Here is a 17,349-nt window from a genome sequence, read left to right on the forward strand (position 1 = left end):
TTCTCAGAAAGAGCAATCTCTCGGCTTCTGAACAGTGAGAAATTTTTAATAATTTTTTTTCAATACCATTCACTCGTTCAATTCGTCATTTGTTTAACATCATGTTGGCGGCCAGAATTCTTCCTTCGGGCTTGTTTTGCCACGACTGAGATTCACCAAGTGCTTTTGACTTAGAATGGTCTCTATGTCGCGTATATAGTATATTGATAATAGACCTCCTGTACGAGAAATGTGTACCTGGCTACTAAACCTCGAACTCTTGGTCGAAATGAACTTACTGGAGAGCTAGGCGATGAATAGCATGTCTTAATTCCAATGACGTTCCGCAAGGAACTCCCTTCTGAGACATCTCAACCTTAATCATGAGCAAAATACCAACAAGACTTCTCTTCGATAGTATTGATGCTTATATGAGCTTCTCAAGTTTGCTGAGAGCATCTAACAGGCTTAGCGAACTGGTAAGCAGTAAGTCAGGGCTGACGTGCCGCGAGCCGTTGATGTCTCAAATGTCACTCTTTCCTGGCTCAGGCATTGTGGTATAATGTCTAAGTTGTGAGCCAGATGTGTTATTTGCAGCTGAGACTTGTGGCTGAGAGCTTAGATTAGCACAGAGAACTTAGTCACTCTTCCCTGACGATTCAAAATAAGCTCATCACGCCACTAAGCCTCCCATCTCTGACCATCCTGGTTTTTCTCTAGTCTGCAGAATTAAGCAATGAGGTTGTATGAACCTTGTTAATATTTCCGCGAGATACCTATACTCCAAATACGCAACAGTCGCAGGCCATACTCGCATCTTGAGTCAGAGAACGAGATTCGGGATTGTCTCTCAATAGTCATGCCGATATCGTCTTCCAACGCCAAGCAAGCTTGTAATGCTTTTGCGTTTGACCTCTAGCCTCGGCCGTTCAAGTGACCATTTGCTGGACCTTCAGCACGGTCATCAACTGATTAGAAGCAGTGAGTTTAGCATATTCACTGCCAAGTAATAGTTCCGCTTGGATTTAGCTTTATCACATACCAGCTTGATTATATCCAAAATTAAGGTTTTCAAGTTTAGCAGCGTGGAAATCAGTGACATTCGACCTCGAGATGCAGCTTTCTAGCCTGAGCCTTCCGTTGCGCCAAGACAGGGGTGACCTCCTTAGAGTAGCCCTCCATGCAAGCGACTTTTAGTTAGCGCTAAGCTAACACTGTTAACGTTAAGCTCTAGGAGAGAAGATCCCACGTTGGCCATTAAACACTCTGCATCTTCATTATTTAGGCGCTTGTCACCAAACATTTTAGAGCAATGAGGGTCTGTGGCGCTTTAGGCGAGGGGCCAATTTAAATAGCGATTATCTCCGATCCGCGCACGAGGCCACAATGAGGTTAGAGCAAGGAAGGCTTTGGCAGGAATTCACTTGAATCCCCTTTTCACTTGGCGCAACGCGGCCTCTTCACAACTTCAGTCTCCCAGCAATCTTTAAAGCGTGGTTGATGGATCTGCTTATGAGCAACCAAAAAAGATATTTTATTGCAAGCCGTACGACAAGATGAACAAATCACGGAGCAGATCGATACCTGTCGTTTTTGCAACTCTTTTCTTAGCCTTGGTGGCGTTCAAAACTCTTTTCCCTGGAGATGATCCTTATCGCTGTCGCGCGGTTCAGAAAACAGGTCGGTGGATTGACCCGATTCGTGATGAGCATGGAAATCGGGATCCATTTAAGCAATGGCAGCCTGATGGATGTATCCTCAATCACTACAACTCGCAAGACATCCGCAGATGCACTGAGGGCCGTCCAATTGTGATTGTTGGCGACTCGACGTCCAAGAATCTTGGCCTTGCCATAGCTAGCCTGGTAAGCCATCACAAGAGGCGCTAAAGATGATTTGGTCTGACAAGATGATAGCTCGATAATAAGCAGTACCAAAAAGATAATGCAGCCAGGTTGTACACCAAGACGACATCCTTCAACATGACATATCACGGTCAAAGGATAGAACGCGTCGCAAACGTCTATCTCTCATCACATGGTGTTCCAGGTCGAGAACAGTTCGTCAGCCACCTCGAAACTTATGCAGAGGAGAAGACAGAGATTCCAACGATTGAAGATCAGAAAGGCCCGGCATTGATCTACATATCTGCAGGCGCATGGTATACTCATCCTCACTATGGAGGTATCAACTCTACCGCCCTTGATCCCTGGGATGATCGTTTCTCGGCATATCAGGATCATCTGTCAAAAGTTGACAAATTCATTGGCGATAATACACCACATGAAGATTGGTTCGGCGCACCGATGGATCCACGAGATGGTATTGGAAACCAGATCTTTTATGCACCTCCCGCTGGACCGCGATACTTGGGTAATGATACCGAGAGGATTATCGACAGAGGCCGGAGAGCGCAAGAAGTGATCGAGATGCAGGATTGGCTTCTTGAAAAGGAGGATGACTTCAGCATTCCGTTTGTCTGGTCTATCGCCAATCTTGTCGAAGGTCAAGATAAGATCTGGCGCGATCCCCTCCGCACCGGCTTTCATGTCAAGTTTCACATCGCAGAGCTTCGAGCCAATATTCTTCTCAACATGAGATGCAACGCAAAGTTGGATCGAATGAAGCCGTATCCTTATTCAAGAACGTGCTGTACCGACTATGGTGTCAAGCCATTGGTGCAGCTTTCCGTTGTGGCATTCGGAATCGTGTATCTGGCTGCTTGCATCATTTGCGAGGTGTTGGACATGTTCGCCGATCGAAGTCCCGGCCAGCCTCGCTTCAAGCTGCTCAACATGCAAGCCGGATGCCTTGTACTAGCACTTCTGATGTGCTACTACGCTGATCGCACACAGATGATGGCAAAAGGTAGCAAGCTTTGGCAACTCAAAGATTTAGTCGCGCTTTGCATTCCTTGTATCGCAATCATGTTAGCTACCATTCGTCGCATCAAGTCACCTGTTCCAGAGGACCTCTCAGTAGACATGCAAGAGTCAAACCAACCATTCCTCTCACGAGATCAGACCGATGAGTGGAAAGGATGGATGCAATCTTTCATCCTCATTTGCTACTGGACAGGCGCACAAGGTGGCTCAATCTACGTCTTCATCCGTGTCTGCATTGCGGCATATCTCTTCCAAACCGGCTACGGACATACACTTTATTTCCTGAACAAGAACGACTTCTCATTCAACCGTGTCGCAGCCACGTTACTGCGCCTCAACATACTCAGCTGTTGTCTCGCGTACTTTATGGACACAGACTACATGTTCTACTACTTCTCCCCTCTCGTGTCCTTCTGGTTCCTCGTCGTTTACGCGACCATGGCGATTAGACCAAGGTACAACAGCGATTTGCAGGTTATGCTGGCCAAGATCTGCATGTCTTGTCTCATTTTGTCGATGATCCTCATGGGGACGGCTCTTACGCGTTGGGTCTTTGGGATTCTCAACACTGTCTTCAAGATCCAGTGGAGTTACAAGCAATGGTATCGCCGTGTCACACTCGACATGCTCATCGTCTATGTTGGTATGCTGACAGCCGTTGCCAACCGGCACTTGGAGATGCCTATTCATCTACGGCTTCGTGTAACGCTTGCTCTGACTGGCGTCTTCGCTACGATACATTACTTTTATGCCACTTCAGGTCTCCGTATGGCTGCATACGCAAAATGGCATCCATATGTATCTCTTGTACCAGTACTGGGCTTTATCGCCATGCGGAATGTCTCGGGCCCTGTTCGCAATTATCACTCCAAAGCTATGGCTTGGCTAGGTCGTTGCTCTTTGGAGACCTACATCCTCCAGTTTCACATCCTCCTCGCGGCCGATACCGATGGTATTCTCATTGTCGATGGTCTCTTCGGCGATGGGTCGCTCATGGGAGACCGATGGAGGACTCTGGTAATTATCGTACCAATATTTCTGTTGATCAGTCACTCGGTTGCTGTTTCAACGGGATACATCGTCAGGATCATTATGCATCAAGGCGCAGAAGATGAGAAGCTCGGCAGACTTCGTTTCTGGACTTGGCTGGAAAAGATCCCAGGCTTCTCAGATCTCTCAGCACCCAAAATTAGGGTAATATGCATTTTATTAGTTATGTGGCTACTCAATCTGATGAGCCCGGGACATGAGATCCCGACAGTGTTTGATGGTGGACACTCTGTGGTTGAGGCGCCAAAAGCCCCGCTGGAGATTCCTTACCAAATAGCGAAGAGTACTGTATGACGAAAACCGTTTGGCTTACTTGGATCCATGGTTTGGTGTATCAATGGAGTTATTACGGGACTTATATATACATAGAACGCTGTCGCATGGCATTATCGATTGAATTGAGCGCCTTTTTGTTGCCTTCAGAAGCCCTCGGTGCTGTAGAGCCCGAGTTCGCCACATCTTGGCTCCGATAAGCACCCCAGTGAGTTAGCGCAATCCCCCGCCATTCTCGCCGATGAGTCAAGAAGATTTTTTTATGCGCCCTCTGAGCAAATTCTTGGCTCTTCAATTGATCCTTATAACTGCACAACCTCAAAAAGCTGAGGTGTCAATTCAATTCAGTCCAGTTCACGATGGCTACGTCCAGGTCTTACCCTACACAGGCTCTTGAACTCGAGACTCTCAGTCTCACTCAACTCTCCCCTGTAAAAATTCTTTCTTGGCACGCACTGTTAGTGCCGTGTTAGGAGCGGGATTTTCTGCAGGCCACGCGACCACACAAAACTGCGGGGATGCTATCGGCTCCCTAACAGCAGTTTTCAGAGAAGGAATTTTGGAGAGTTCGCCTTCTCTGACAACACCTTTGTCGGATCTAATGGCGGCACCTCAGAACCAGAACGCCTTAGATATCGGAGGACGATGCCCATGGCATCGGTAGCGACATCCTCCCGATCAACGACGCCGATTGCGATGGGTTTTTCTCCTTTGAAGGCAAGCCGCACCGTCGGCCTCTGATTCCTTCCCGAGGTTTTTCCCTGCCGCCGCGACAGTCGACTACGAGCTACAACTTGGTTACTGGAGATTGTGGACTGCGTCGGCAGATGTAGTGATGCGCGAGAGAATTCTGGTCGGTGGAAAAAGTTCGACAATAGATTGCCCCCGAACCCGCTGACGGGTGACGGGCTTGAGAAATACAGCACCTTTTGTGCCATTGGTATGCTGGATGGTGAAGGAAGCGGGGTTTCCCTGTACCTAGCTAGCTCAGCACGTCTTTTGCTCCAGTAGGAGATCTGGCTTCGTTACAGCCACCCAGACGAAAAATATACAAACAAACAAACAAACAAACTCTCAGTCTCACTCACGAAGCCGGTTCAACGCCAAAACAGCCGAACCCAGTTTTATCAACAGCTGGGCGTCGGCTGGGATCGCATAATGACCATGCGCATGAGTCTGATCAATTCACTGGCTCAGGCGATGAAGCTGCACCTCCGAGGGCCACTCTCGTTGTAGAGAAGTGGAATGAACCCATTGGCAACGCCTTTCGAGTCGGCGCTGTCTACTGGAGTCTTTTCGTCTCAGGCGCCAACGATGCTGCATACGGAGCTTTGATCCCTTATCTGGAGACTTACTACGAGCTCTCTTACCTCGTTGTCTCACTCATCTTCCTCTCGCCGTTCGTCGGATTCATCGTCTCAGCAGCTGTCAATAATTATCTTCACATGAACATCGGTCAACGGTGGATCGCCTTCATGTGCGGAGGATGCCACGCGCTGACATATCTTATCTTATCGCAGCATCCGCCTTATCCTGTTCTTGTCTTGGCATATGTCCTCGCAGGTCTCGGTAATGGCATTGGACTTGCTGCTTGGAACTCATACATCGGCAATTTGGCAAGGTCTAATGAGTTGTTGGGTTTTATGCATGCGAGCTATGGACTTGGAGGAACGGTTAGCCCTCTTATTGCGACTAGCATGATCACTCAGGCCAATCTGGGCTGGTATGACTTTTACTACGTGCTTGTAAGTTCTCTTTACATCCATTGCATTTTACACGGTTGCTAATGGGTATTTTAGCTTGGCATGGCTGTTCTGGAGACCGCAACTCTCACCTACTCCTTCTGGCCCAAGACAGCTCAGAAGTATCGCGAGACTGTTCACACTGAGGGCACCCGCAACGAAGGGACACGCGCCGCTCTCTTCGTCAAGCCTCATGCTCGTGTTGTTTGGCTTTGTGCCTTCTTCCTTCTCGGTTACGTTGGTACCGAAGTCGCTCTTGGCGGCTGGGTCGTGCAATTCATGTTGCGTGTTCGTAACGCTGACCCTTTCGACGCTGGAATGACAGCTGTCGGTTTCTGGCTCGGCATCACGATCGGACGTCTGGTTTTAGGCATGGTGATTCCCAAGATCGGTGTCAAATTGTCACTCATGATCTTCATTCCCATCACCATGGGCCTGCAGCTCATTTTTTGGCTCGTGCCGCAATTCCACGTCTCAGCCGTGGCAGTTTCGCTGCAGGGCTTCTTCTTAGGACCCATGTTCCCTTGTGTTATTGTTGCACTTACAATGCTTCTTCCGCGACATCTACACGTCAGCGCAATCGGCTTCGCCGCTGCGTTTGGTGGAAGCGGTGCGGCTGTGCTGCCCTTTGCGGTTGGTGCAATTGCGCAGGCCAAGGGAGTGCAGGTTCTTCAGCCAATTATTCTCGCTATTCTGGCTGTTCTGTTTATAATATGGCTTGGCCTACCTAAGATCGAGAAGCGAAAGGATTAAGATGGTCAATGTTGCTGAGAGATATCGCATTTACAGGGACGGTCAAGATCAGAAATTAGTGGAGCTTTCAAGTACAGGAGGTCTAAAAGTTGGCGACTGCTTCTATATTCAAAAAGATAGGCAATAAAATTAGATTCTCACGTTCATTAAATTTCCACGCCTGCTTTTCTTCCCCAAACAAGCCAATATGGCAAGGATCTATCCTCAGAAGTTGGATTCGGCGGCCTCATGAGGCTATGCCATCCGTTGCCGCCAATGAATGGCGTCAAACCCCCGCACCCTGTTGATGCCTAATTCACCCTTTACTATTCTTATATATCGCGATGATATCCTTACTGCTTCTCAAAGACACACCATCAGTTCTGAATAATGGCCAATCGAGACCTTTTCTACTTCTACGCTCCAACATGGGACTATCCTCCAGAAGGCCCCATCAAACTCGGCAATGTCATCAGCTCTGTCAAGAAGCCTCACATACCCCTCATCCATTCTCCACCGACTGAAGAAACAGGCGTCTTCAAAACCGAAAAGAAGAAAGTTCAATACACGACGGAGAAACTGCGAAGCGGAAAGTTCTCAATCCTGACCAAGTTTCTCAGTGTTCTTGGGTTTGGCGTAGACATTGGTGCTGAGGTAGAAAGAATGTTAGTTTTGCATCTTTGTCGACGGATTGACGAGCTGACGACATCAGTAATGAGGAAATATTCAAGTTTGAGACCCTGGAGACCACTGAGTTTATTCCAACGTCAGAATATCTCCAGAATTGTGTCGAATCTAGGGATGTTCGCGAATGGCTAGAGCGATCTGGCTCTTCTAAACCACTTTACATCATCACTGGACTGAAATCTGTGACCGGGGCTTCCGCTACTACGCTCAAGTCGCGCACTGTCGGTGGAAACCTTTCTGTGGAAGTCGATGGCACAATCTTGAGTGGCGGTACTGTACCTATTGGCGGTGGCCCTGGCATTGAGGGAAAGGCTGGTACAAGTCAAGGCACCAAGTGGGAGGGAGGTAACTTTGTCTTTGCCTTTCGTGTCAGCAAGGTCCGAGTGAAGAAGACTGGCAAGATTAAGAGCGAAGATCAGTACACCAAAGGAGCTAACCTTGATCTTCAAGATGTGAAGCGCAAACAAACCGGCCTCAAGATCACTGCGGTTGAAGAACCCAGCGCCCAGGATGAAGGGTTTGAGGAGGACACGTTAATGGAGGGGGACGAGGAGGTTCTCTGTGCCATTCCAAAGGATGAGGACTCAGATGATGGGTGATAGTACTACAAAAGCTACGGTCAAAAGTTTGCAGTTCAAAGGATATCATGTATTGCTATACTGTCATGTTCTCAGCGCTCTCGAAATCTCATAGTTCACCCAATCCAGCTCCCCTCCAAACAGATTATGCTTGTGCAAACTAAGATGGACATAAAAGTAGTCATCCCGTGGTTTATAGTTTGGTCCTCTAATCGCGCATCTCCTCAACAAAGCCTCCATTTTCTCTCTCCTCTTCAAAGCCAGTGCCTGCTTCTGAGGAAGATGGAGGCTTGCATATTGTAAGAGGAATGCTGCAATACCCACCATGATCGGGGTGGCATATGACGTTCCCGATCGAGATTGCAGGCACCTTGAGTCTTGACTCAGAAGTGTTGGCCATGCTGACTCGACGGACTCGCCAACGGTTGCGAGGTTAATAGAGTTCGGTTCGGCTGTTGGACTGAAGCCTGAAGCTTCGCCATTCGTGTCTGTGGAGTGTACACATATGACATGCGGGTTGCTCGCTGGGTATGCTCTGCCCAATCGAGCGCCGCTATTGGACGCAGCAGCGAACATTAGTACCTTCTTAGAGTATGCATGGTCGATAGCATCCTCGAGGGCGTCGTGACCAACCATATCGGATGAGGGCCAGCCGAAGGACATGGAAATGATGTCTACTGCCCACTTGTCGACGGCATGGTATATCGCCTAATGATGTTAGCTTAGTCCATTCTTCATCGCTAGCTCTACGATGATACTCACGTTTGCCACAATAGCGGCATCAGGTGTAGCGTTCTTCTTGTCCGCGATCTTGATAATATACAAATGCGCGTCTCTTGCGTAATCTAGAATCAGGTTCGCTGCGAATGTCCCGTGCCCATTCGTATCCGGCACATTCTTTTGAGAAGCATTGTGAAAGTTCTTCTTCCCCTTCATGTTATCCTCATATAGTTCCAAGAAAGGATGATCTCTGTCGATACCTGTGTCGAGAATGGCGATTTTGACAGGTTGTGTTGGCTTTTGATTAATATAGTCCCCTACAAATGTCTTGTAGACATCTTCATACTCCGATCGCCAAGTTCTGTACTTCTCAGTTCTACCAGGTGTTAGTTTGAGTGTGGTTGAATTGAGCCCAACGACTTACTCAGCCTCAGCCATGGATTTATCTCCATCATTCACATGGTCATCAAAGAATTGAGACATCTCGCTTAGGTTATCGTCACTTAGCGCATAGCCAAGATGGGATAATGAAGAGGGTACTTGGGCCTGCAAATGCGAGACTTGCTGGAATGATCGAGAGAACATCGCGTTGATGTCAAACTGGCCTTGTGCTAGAAGCAAGGCTGGAGATGGAACGCGGCTCGTGGTTTGCCCTGCGGGCAAAGGGAGCAATTGGTCTGTCTCTTTCGTCGTAATTACCTGGCCCCATTTCCCAAAGTCCAGACTCTTTGCATATTGGTCGACTCCATCAAGTTGGATCTGACTGAAACCGTGTCTCAGATGAAGCTCTAGCGGCCTAACAACCTTTTCGTATATCCGAGTTCTGAGCTCCTCAACATCTAAACGATCCCCTTCATTGTCCTCCCATATCTCTCCATCAAGGCAATTGTCGATAGCTTCCAGCAAAGGGGAGTCCTCCGGGATCTGGGTTCGCCAGCCTTCTTCTCCCTCTTCATCACCCCAGAATACCTGGTCCACGTCCATCAGGGTAATCCGACCACTTCTAGTATCGATGAGAGGGATATTGTGCATCTCTGCGAGCTGTCTAAAAGGTTTCACGAAGTAGATCTCCATCAACACCACCGCCAAAGCAACCATTTCGGGGCAGCTATGCCCAGAGTCAAATTCTTCGGTCCATTCATCTTCGTAATCCCCGGGGTCATCTGTCTTGCGCAGCTGGGCTTCAACAAATGGTCTGAGAGGTGTTTTGCAGGCTGTCGTTTGGAAGAACTTGATGTTTGACGAGCCCCAACCAGGCTGTAGCCATGACGTGCCGTAGAGATGTAGTACGGTATAGCCTATGATAAGCGAAAGAATTCTCTTAGTCTTCTCGGTAAAGAAGTCCTTCCTCTCGTCAAAGCATCCGGAAAGAGATATAGGCTCCGTGGTCTTGTCAATCTGGAAGTTGCTCTTTTCGGGCCGCACTTCGAATAAGTGGCCGCTCTTCAATCGTACAAGAAGACGCTGCAACGGTCTTGTTCGGATCTCTATGATTGGCTTGCAAAGCCTCTCGATCCTTTTGCTACTCCGAGTCTTCCTTTCTGAGCATGGACTAGCCTCTTCATGGCCACTGAAGCGGACAATTGTTTCTTTCGCAGCCTGAATTCGGAACTCGTGCCAATCATGCTCCATACATAGAAACATATCCATCTCAAAACTGCCCATGTCACTGTCTCCATCGTGTTTCCGATTCGGCCTTCGACTAGGTTTCAGGACTGGCTTCTTCTCACGCGATCGATACGTCCCTAACTCAAGCTTGGCTTTGAACTCGTGATCTGAAGGACACGAGCAACTTTTGCACTCTAAAAGTGCATCGAAGATGGATTTTGCGACTTTCCAAACTGCAAAGGGTGGTTCACCATCGTGCAGAGTCGGGAAATCATTGGATTTCTTCTGGACTGATATTTCGGGGAGCTGCTTATCCAGGTCATCAGCGCACGTCTCCAGTGCTTCATCCACTTCCAATCTCTCTTCTTCTGTGATGTCTTGTCTCAACCAACGACTTACGAAGTCTAGCTTCGCGTCATCTGTTCGTCGGCAAGTCTCGTTCCACCAAAGGCTCAACATTTTAAGTCGAAACTCAAGAGTCACGGAAAAGGCCGGAAACTCATCTAAGCCGCTTTCTGGTATCAATACCCCAAAATGAGAGATCGCTCGGTCGAGACAATCGTTATTGAGGCATGATGCATCTTGTCGCGCTCTAGTAAGAGCTTCCTGTAATCGTAAACAGTGGTAGGTCAAGTGGCTATAGAAGACCTTCACTTTAGAGTTGGCTTCGTTCAGTCGAGCGATTTTTGCCACTTCTAGAACCGTTCCGACCGTGTCCAGAAGAAGGGTTTGGCGGCCGGAGTCGGTATTTGGGCTTGAAGATATTGCCATGACATTTTTAGGCTTGGAGGTAAGCCTATGCTGGAAGATGACTTCTGATGACAAGTTCTGATGACAAGTTCTGGCGTGATTCCAGTGGGCGGTAAATGGTGCATGTGCGGCTGAGACGAGGCGGGGTAAAGGTGAGACGATAGCAAGAATATCTTATCTCATAACATACAGGGGCGTTGAGACATGGAATCCTCTCATAATAGCAGTGTATATAGCAGTAAAATCTATTTCAATATTGGAAAGGCAGAGGTAGTGATGTAACGTTGTAACGCCAGAGCTCCATGAGCTATCTCCATGGTGTTAAAAGGTCAAGACTCAAGTGGGTTTGTTAGAGCAGCGGGCCTAAGTGCTATGCTACTCTATCGATTCTACCAATCAGAAGAGTCCACGATAGGTTGAGAGATATCTTGACTATCTCACTCACCCAATATGCACACGTATCTAACGCCTTGCTGTCCTGACACACCAAACTTAAAGCTTGACAGCATAAGCCGTCAATAATGGCCGAACCGAGCGATAACGCTGAGCAAAACGGGCCCAAAATCTCTGCTTGCGCCAATGATTGTCTTGAGTCTTTCCAAAAATGCCTCTTTTCCGCGGCTTCGATTCACCCTCGGGAATTATCGATGGTAGAGGACCAGCTTGCAAGATTCTCAAGCTGGGCAAATGGAATAGGCGTTTTTGCCCCTGGCTCAGCATCCATGGACCATCGGTTGAGATATGCCCCTGACGTTACAGGTGTTGTTATTGGCCTGCTGGAATCACTGAACTATCGATGCCAAAGTTGTAGGAAAAGCCGAATTGGCCTTTTAATATAGAAACTAATTGCTGGCAGTGTTCAAAATCTTGATTTCCATGATAGAGTCTTCAAATCAAGACAATGCAAACCAAGGTTTCCAGAAGGGACTCGTGGACGCAGCGTCAGAGATCAGCAGACTCAACAAGATTTCTAATACAATCCGTCGGGCAAGCAAAGATACTCAATCTCTCAAAGCAAGTAGCTTTCAGATCAAAGACGATGAAGGAAATGATGTGGAGGACATATTACGGGAACACTTCAAACATCATATTTGTGACAAATTCCCCGGCTTAGGCGAAGTTCTTCAGGATAGACTGGCTCAGACAATGCTTCTTCGGAGGAAACGCATCTTATACAGAAGGTATCGCCAGGGAAGCACAACAATAAAGTCGCAGAAACCAGAAGCCGAGAAACCAGTCGAGCTACCAAATGCCCAGTCAGCTGCATCGTCCAAGCACTCCAAGACGCAGAAGAATAAGCCCAAGGAGCATAACAAGAGGTCGAGAAGAGCCTTGGCAACACCTTCCCAAGTCAAAAGTGCAACCACTCTGGTGCCAGTAAATTTTCAGAAAGCAGCTGCAAATCCTTCAGTTGTATCAGCAAGCAGGACAGTTGCTCTTGGTTCACATGAAGCTCTAATATTCCCCCCTAGCCCAGGATTGGCCCTCAAAAAGCGCTATGAGCAACTGAAAAAACAGATGAATGTTACAGAACATGGGGCAAGCTCACTTTCAGAAGGCTTCTCGGAAAAAGAACTGGTGGGTCTTATAGATATTACCTGTCCGTATTGTCTTCATGCTCTTCCAGCTCAACAAGTCTTTGACGATCGAGAGTGGCAGTAAGTCTTTTTACGTTGGAATCATCATGGGGATTTGCTGTCTTACCAAATACCTAGGAACCATGTGATCAACGATTTGGATGCCTATATATGTCTTTTTGAAGATTGCGATCAGCCAGATGTACTGTACAGCCATAGTGACGAGTGGCTAAGTCACCTGCAACAACATCGTCGGTTCTGGCGTTGCGCTTCTCATCGGGACCTTGACCCGTTTAGATCCAGTGCCGAGTATATTGCTCACATGCGAGATGTTCACAACAGCAAGCTCAACGACAATCAGCTCCGGATCATGGCAAATAGAAACAGTCGTAAGATACCAAAGATGTTCCCATCATGCCCTCTCTGTGGCCAGGATGAAGATGAGGTCAATGGGCGTCTTGAGGACCACCTGGCCGGACATTTGCGCTCCCTTGCCCTCAAGTCACTACCCAGCTACGAAGGCGAAATCCCAGAAGATATCACGAGCGACAACGATAGCATTGATATATCGCGACCTCAGAGTAGAAGCACAATTCGGGACATGAGGCAAGCGGAAGACGCGCTATCGATGGATATGCTATGCTCTGGTGAATTTTGGGAGCTCTGGAATCCAGACGTGCCCCAAGATGTTGGAGTAAATTTCATGGGAGATGCTCATACTGAACTTGAAAGAGCCACCCTATTTTTCGACACTTATTCTTACAAAGGCCACACTAGCAGTCCCGAGAGTGATCCTATTCTCCAGTCTATGCTGAGCCAAAAACGTACTTCTCTTGATTTTCGAGAACGAATGACGGACGAACTTAACAGGAGCGATACACAAGCGTCTGGTTCTCGAGCTCTTGCGTTTGAGGATGGTGCCTCACTTGACGTTATTCACAAAAATAAAAGGTCCCAGAAGGGAAAGCAGACTCAACTGAATACGATAATCGATGACAGAGAAGTTGTAGTTGTTTCAGAACGACGGGGCGTCTTGTCGGAAGGGAGCGGTTACCTCATCGTTTCTATCAAGAGTTTACAGTGCTCAAAAGAGATACCTGGTACTCTAATATGCGCAGCAAGTTACGGAGGCCAGGTCTCAGAATTCACATTTCGCGCCAAGCGGCTAGTTTCGTGAGTTTACAGTTTGCAAAGGCATACATCTGCCGTATCAACAGACGCTAACACCATTCTTCAGTGATAAAGTAATAATCCTAGAGGTCCCATGCGATATACCGAAGTTATTCGAACTATTAATATTGTCAGAGATCGGAAGAATAGGACATGGTCAAAGTATAAAGTTCCTTGGCAGGGTGGAGCTAGACGTCCGACGGATCATATCGACAGATTACACCTACAGCGATGTTCACAAGCTTTTCGAACGAGGACCTGACGGTACAAATAATTTACAAACTGGAGAGATTTCCTTCGAGATTTCATGGCTTCCATGCGTGGTTCACTCGTTCGTACATCTCGTCGATCTGTTCCAGGCTGATCTTACTTGTTTCGTACACGTTACACCACACAAAGAAGGCAGTCAAGTGCCTCGGGTATCCCAAACCCTCGACGATGATCAAGAAAGCTCAGAGGATGATCAAGAAAGCTCAGAGGATGAGCGAGGTGCAGGACAAAGACCCACCGTGATAGAGGGAGCACCTATCATCGGAGACCCATCACGAGAACGAGTTGGTCGAAGATCGGACAGAATCTCTGCGCGTTATATTCGCCCACGTAGTCCATCGGTAGAAACTGAGGACGAGGAAGCTCGAGAGCAACGTCTCAGCTACCAATTGCCCACTCAAGGTATCGCTTCGAGGTGGCCGATGCCGCCTCCCTCTGCATCGCCTCTTTCTACACAACGGAAAGAAAAGCCAGAGTCTGATCCATTGCCACGGAGGAATAAAGGGCATACCAAGAGAGATAAGAAGGAGTGGGAGTCTGATTGAGATACTTATGCTAGCTCCTCAAAGACAGGCAGTATTAAGTGACACTCTTTCTCCATGATCTCTGAGCTCTGAGCCATGATGCAACAGTTATAGGTAAAGCCTTATGTAAGTTAAGGCCACAGCGGCTTGTATGGACTTGGACGAATCTATCGATATCTTCTTAAGATAGATCCAGTCAGCGTATCAAGAATAACACCTTGTTATTACTAAACTTTGAGGCAGTGTGAAATATCGCCTGTGATACATTATGAGGTGATTAAATAAGATTCGCATCGGAGCTTTGGTTGCGTACGTAGTTGGTATATATGGTTCTCATTCCGATAAGGTTTTGTGAACGAATGTTACTGCGTGAATCCCACGTTACTTCAGGTCGGACCTTGCCACCGACTGCATGCCTGTTCTCCCAAACCTTGCTGATATTTTTATTCGTTCAAAACTAACAAGAAACCAAGTAGACTTTCGCTATAACCACTAATCTTGGCTGTGATCAAGAGTTCACTCTGACTAAACTCAACCCATTCTTGTGGTTTAGATTATGAAGGTTCCGTCGCAAATTTAAGATTCACAAAAGAGATAAATCGAGTCAACGTGAGGCTGATTCGGCCTCAAAAAGCATAATCACGAGCTCAATAAAAAGGCGCTTGATCCTGTCTTGTCACAATTCTTTTCCTCAACCTGTCAATATCACCACCACCAGAAGAACCCCCGGTGTCTGCCCAAAAACAATACCAAACATGGACTGCTTTTCTAAACTCCCTCCTGAGCTCAGGATCCGAATCTTTTCTCAGTTCTCGTCCACAACTACAATTTTTCGTCTCATCCAAGCATCTCCAATCATGTTTTCTCAGTACAGGGCATCCAAAACAACTATAAGACGGCATTATGTTGTCAATCTACTCAATGAAGATCGATATGAACAGCTCCTACAAGACGCCTTGGGCCTGCTTTATCTGGAGCTGGCCGATAATCGACCTGACAATCACGTCATGAAATATATCATTAGGCAGTGGGCCTCAAAGGCGTTACCCAATCCTTTTGAAAAAAAAAAGGATCAAGTTACCATTGATAACCTCTATAAACTATTCTCCCATATGAGTATGTTTGTGGAAGACTTCATCAGCAAGGCCACTTCCTCAAACCCACCTCAAGCCTACCTTTGTCTTCTTCAAATCGAGATTCCAAGCAGAGGGCTCTACCACAACCAACACAGCTTTTGTCCAGAGCACGTCACTTTAGATGAGCTCACTTCATCAGAGTGTCAGCTTCTTGCATGGGCATTTATCAGATATGACATGCTCTGCAAAATTGATGGACATAAGGCGGCATTGCTGTTAGACGACGGGGAATATAGTGCTATTACCAAAAAGGTACTTTAGAGCTCGCTAACTACGAGCAAGAGGCAATTTATTGCGTTTTTGAGTATATCAAGGCAGTCCACGGGACTCTTTATACAGTATCTACACGCTGCTCGACGAGACATGCTTCCAGTGCTTTACGAGACAATTCCGCCGACCCGGTACGCCTGCTGTACCCAGATAATCTTTATTTCAACCCAATAGCAGCCCGGAAGGATATGAAGCTGCCACAACAATGTATTTCTGCATTGTTAGGGTATGTTTATGATTTGTCAGACCTCGGCTTTGATCTACTCAGAAATCTAGTACTCTTTGCAAACAAGACACAGCCCGAAGATATGCGAAGCTGGTTGTATACGATACTTTCCGATTGGACGAGGTCGCAGCATCCGTCCCCTCGCAATCATCGCTTTCCCCTTCTCAGCAGGCTTTCGATAGACTTAAACAGCCGTCTAGATGGCTCGCTGAGATCTTCCTTAGTGCAGAGATTGTCTCTTACTCACTCATTGGATACCGTCCCTCCATTCAGCATTCTACCCTCGATCTTGCAACGCAGCATATTTAGACAACGAGCGTGGGTTTTTCTGGATGATACGCGACTTTGCCAGAAGGGTCTTGACCACTTCCCGACAATCGAAGAGCTTGATAAGCAACAAACCACTGCGTATGGAGTCGAATACGTGCCTGAAGTCGAAGAGGGACAACGACTGCGCCTGTTACAACTTTACCAGTATCGAAGAGAAGCGGGCATCAAGGACACTCAAAACGAACGACAGCAGTATATTTTTAGAGAGAATGATGAAGCTTCCATTCCTCGCTTCTTTGATCAATCGGGCAATAGAGATGTGACAACATTTTGGCGACACATCCGAAACTAGTGACAGAGGGAAGGGGCATAGATTCTGACAAGGGTATCGGGTTTACACATTTCAGAGCACTCTTCATTGCGGTATATAATGTCTGAGGCTTTGGTCCCGTTTCATGATTTAATCTTATTATAGTCAGACGTGGCTGTACTGTTTTATGTCTTTCGCTTGAGTCGCTATCTGGAATTTCTCCGTTGTATGGATATTTGCCGTTACATGCTCAAGAACATTAGCCATAGTCCCCCTGTTCATGAGCTATATAATACCTCAACACGACAAATATCCGATCATGCCTTATATACAGACCCGGCTTTAATTTTTATTGATATATAGTCACTTTCGGTAAAACCTGAGTTGAAGATTCTAAGTATTATAATATCCAACGAAATGGTTTATTCAACAATCCTAGTCTTAAGATGCCTAAGCTAAAATGCAGCTATGCAGCCAAATGCCAATTGAAAGGTTTTATGAACGTGAGATTTTATATTCGACTCCTCTTTGAGTGAAACGAAAAAAAGAATAATACGTGACTTAGCGAATCTGTGAATCTGGGCTATCGCCG

At 47.1% G+C, this 17,349-nt stretch overlaps 6 protein-coding genes across 6 annotated transcripts; 5 read left to right on the forward strand and 1 right to left on the reverse strand.

Annotated features, from left to right (window-relative positions):
* Window positions 1-1,535: 1,535 nt before the first annotated feature.
* On the forward strand, window positions 1,536-4,331 carry FOXG_09591 (uncharacterized protein; the record flags this gene model as incomplete). The annotated part of the gene is made up of 2 exons (XM_018388808.1): window positions 1,536-1,844; window positions 1,896-4,331. 2 exons carry the CDS (start codon window positions 1,536-1,538, stop codon window positions 4,206-4,208), a joined length of 2,622 nt encoding a protein of 873 aa, XP_018246935.1. The 3' UTR covers window positions 4,209-4,331.
* A 905-nt stretch (window positions 4,332-5,236) lies between these two features.
* FOXG_09592 (uncharacterized protein) lies at window positions 5,237-6,859 on the forward strand. The gene is made up of 2 exons (XM_018388809.1): window positions 5,237-5,932; window positions 5,987-6,859. Exons 1-2 carry the CDS (start codon window positions 5,633-5,635, stop codon window positions 6,680-6,682), a joined length of 996 nt encoding a protein of 331 aa, XP_018246936.1. The 5' UTR covers window positions 5,237-5,632; the 3' UTR covers window positions 6,683-6,859.
* Window positions 6,860-7,001: 142 nt separating this feature from the next.
* FOXG_09593 (uncharacterized protein) lies at window positions 7,002-8,143 on the forward strand. Its single transcript, XM_018388810.1, has one exon. The coding sequence runs from the start codon at window positions 7,052-7,054 to the stop codon at window positions 7,478-7,480; it is 429 nt and encodes a 142-aa protein (XP_018246937.1). The 5' UTR covers window positions 7,002-7,051; the 3' UTR covers window positions 7,481-8,143.
* On the reverse strand, window positions 7,413-11,325 carry FOXG_09594 (uncharacterized protein). Its single transcript, XM_018388811.1, has 3 exons — window positions 9,071-11,325; window positions 8,689-9,022; window positions 7,413-8,634 (listed from the first exon to the last, which is right to left on the reverse strand). The coding sequence occupies exons 1-3, from the start codon at window positions 11,023-11,025 to the stop codon at window positions 8,011-8,013; spliced, it is 2,913 nt and encodes a 970-aa protein (XP_018246938.1). The 5' UTR covers window positions 11,026-11,325; the 3' UTR covers window positions 7,413-8,010.
* Window positions 11,326-11,525: 200 nt separating this feature from the next.
* Window positions 11,526-14,763, forward strand: FOXG_20084 (uncharacterized protein; the record flags this gene model as incomplete). The annotated part of the gene is made up of 4 exons (XM_018400366.1): window positions 11,526-11,811; window positions 11,861-12,662; window positions 12,720-13,754; window positions 13,819-14,763. 4 exons carry the CDS (start codon window positions 11,526-11,528, stop codon window positions 14,564-14,566), a joined length of 2,871 nt encoding a protein of 956 aa, XP_018246939.1. The 3' UTR covers window positions 14,567-14,763.
* A 1,393-nt stretch (window positions 14,764-16,156) lies between these two features.
* FOXG_20085 (uncharacterized protein) lies at window positions 16,157-16,486 on the forward strand (the record flags this gene model as incomplete). The annotated part of the gene is made up of 2 exons (XM_018400367.1): window positions 16,157-16,177; window positions 16,220-16,486. The coding sequence occupies 2 exons, from the start codon at window positions 16,157-16,159 to the stop codon at window positions 16,484-16,486; spliced, it is 288 nt and encodes a 95-aa protein (XP_018246940.1).
* Window positions 16,487-17,349: the final 863 nt, after the last annotated feature.

Source organism: Fusarium oxysporum, chromosome 11, assembly GCF_000149955.1.
Source record: "Fusarium oxysporum f. sp. lycopersici 4287 chromosome 11, whole genome shotgun sequence".
In the NCBI taxonomy this organism is placed as follows: Eukaryota; Fungi; Ascomycota; class Sordariomycetes; order Hypocreales; family Nectriaceae; genus Fusarium; species Fusarium oxysporum.

Coding starts and splice junctions, on each gene's coding strand:
- FOXG_09592 (XM_018388809.1), top strand. CDS start 5,633: ATGAACATCGGTCAACGGTGGATCGCCTTCATGTGCGGAGGATGCCAC. Junction 5,933..5,986: donor ATGACTTTTACTACGTGCTT/GTAAGTTCTCTT, acceptor TGGGTATTTTAG/CTTGGCATGGCTGTTCTGGA.
- FOXG_09593 (XM_018388810.1), top strand. CDS start 7,052: ATGGCCAATCGAGACCTTTTCTACTTCTACGCTCCAACATGGGACTAT.
- FOXG_09594 (XM_018388811.1), bottom strand. CDS start 11,025: ATGGCAATATCTTCAAGCCCAAATACCGACTCCGGCCGCCAAACCCTT. Junction 9,023..9,070: donor AAATCCATGGCTGAGGCTGA/GTAAGTCGTTGG, acceptor AACACCTGGTAG/AACTGAGAAGTACAGAACTT. Junction 8,635..8,688: donor ATGCCGCTATTGTGGCAAAC/GTGAGTATCATC, acceptor TAACATCATTAG/GCGATATACCATGCCGTCGA.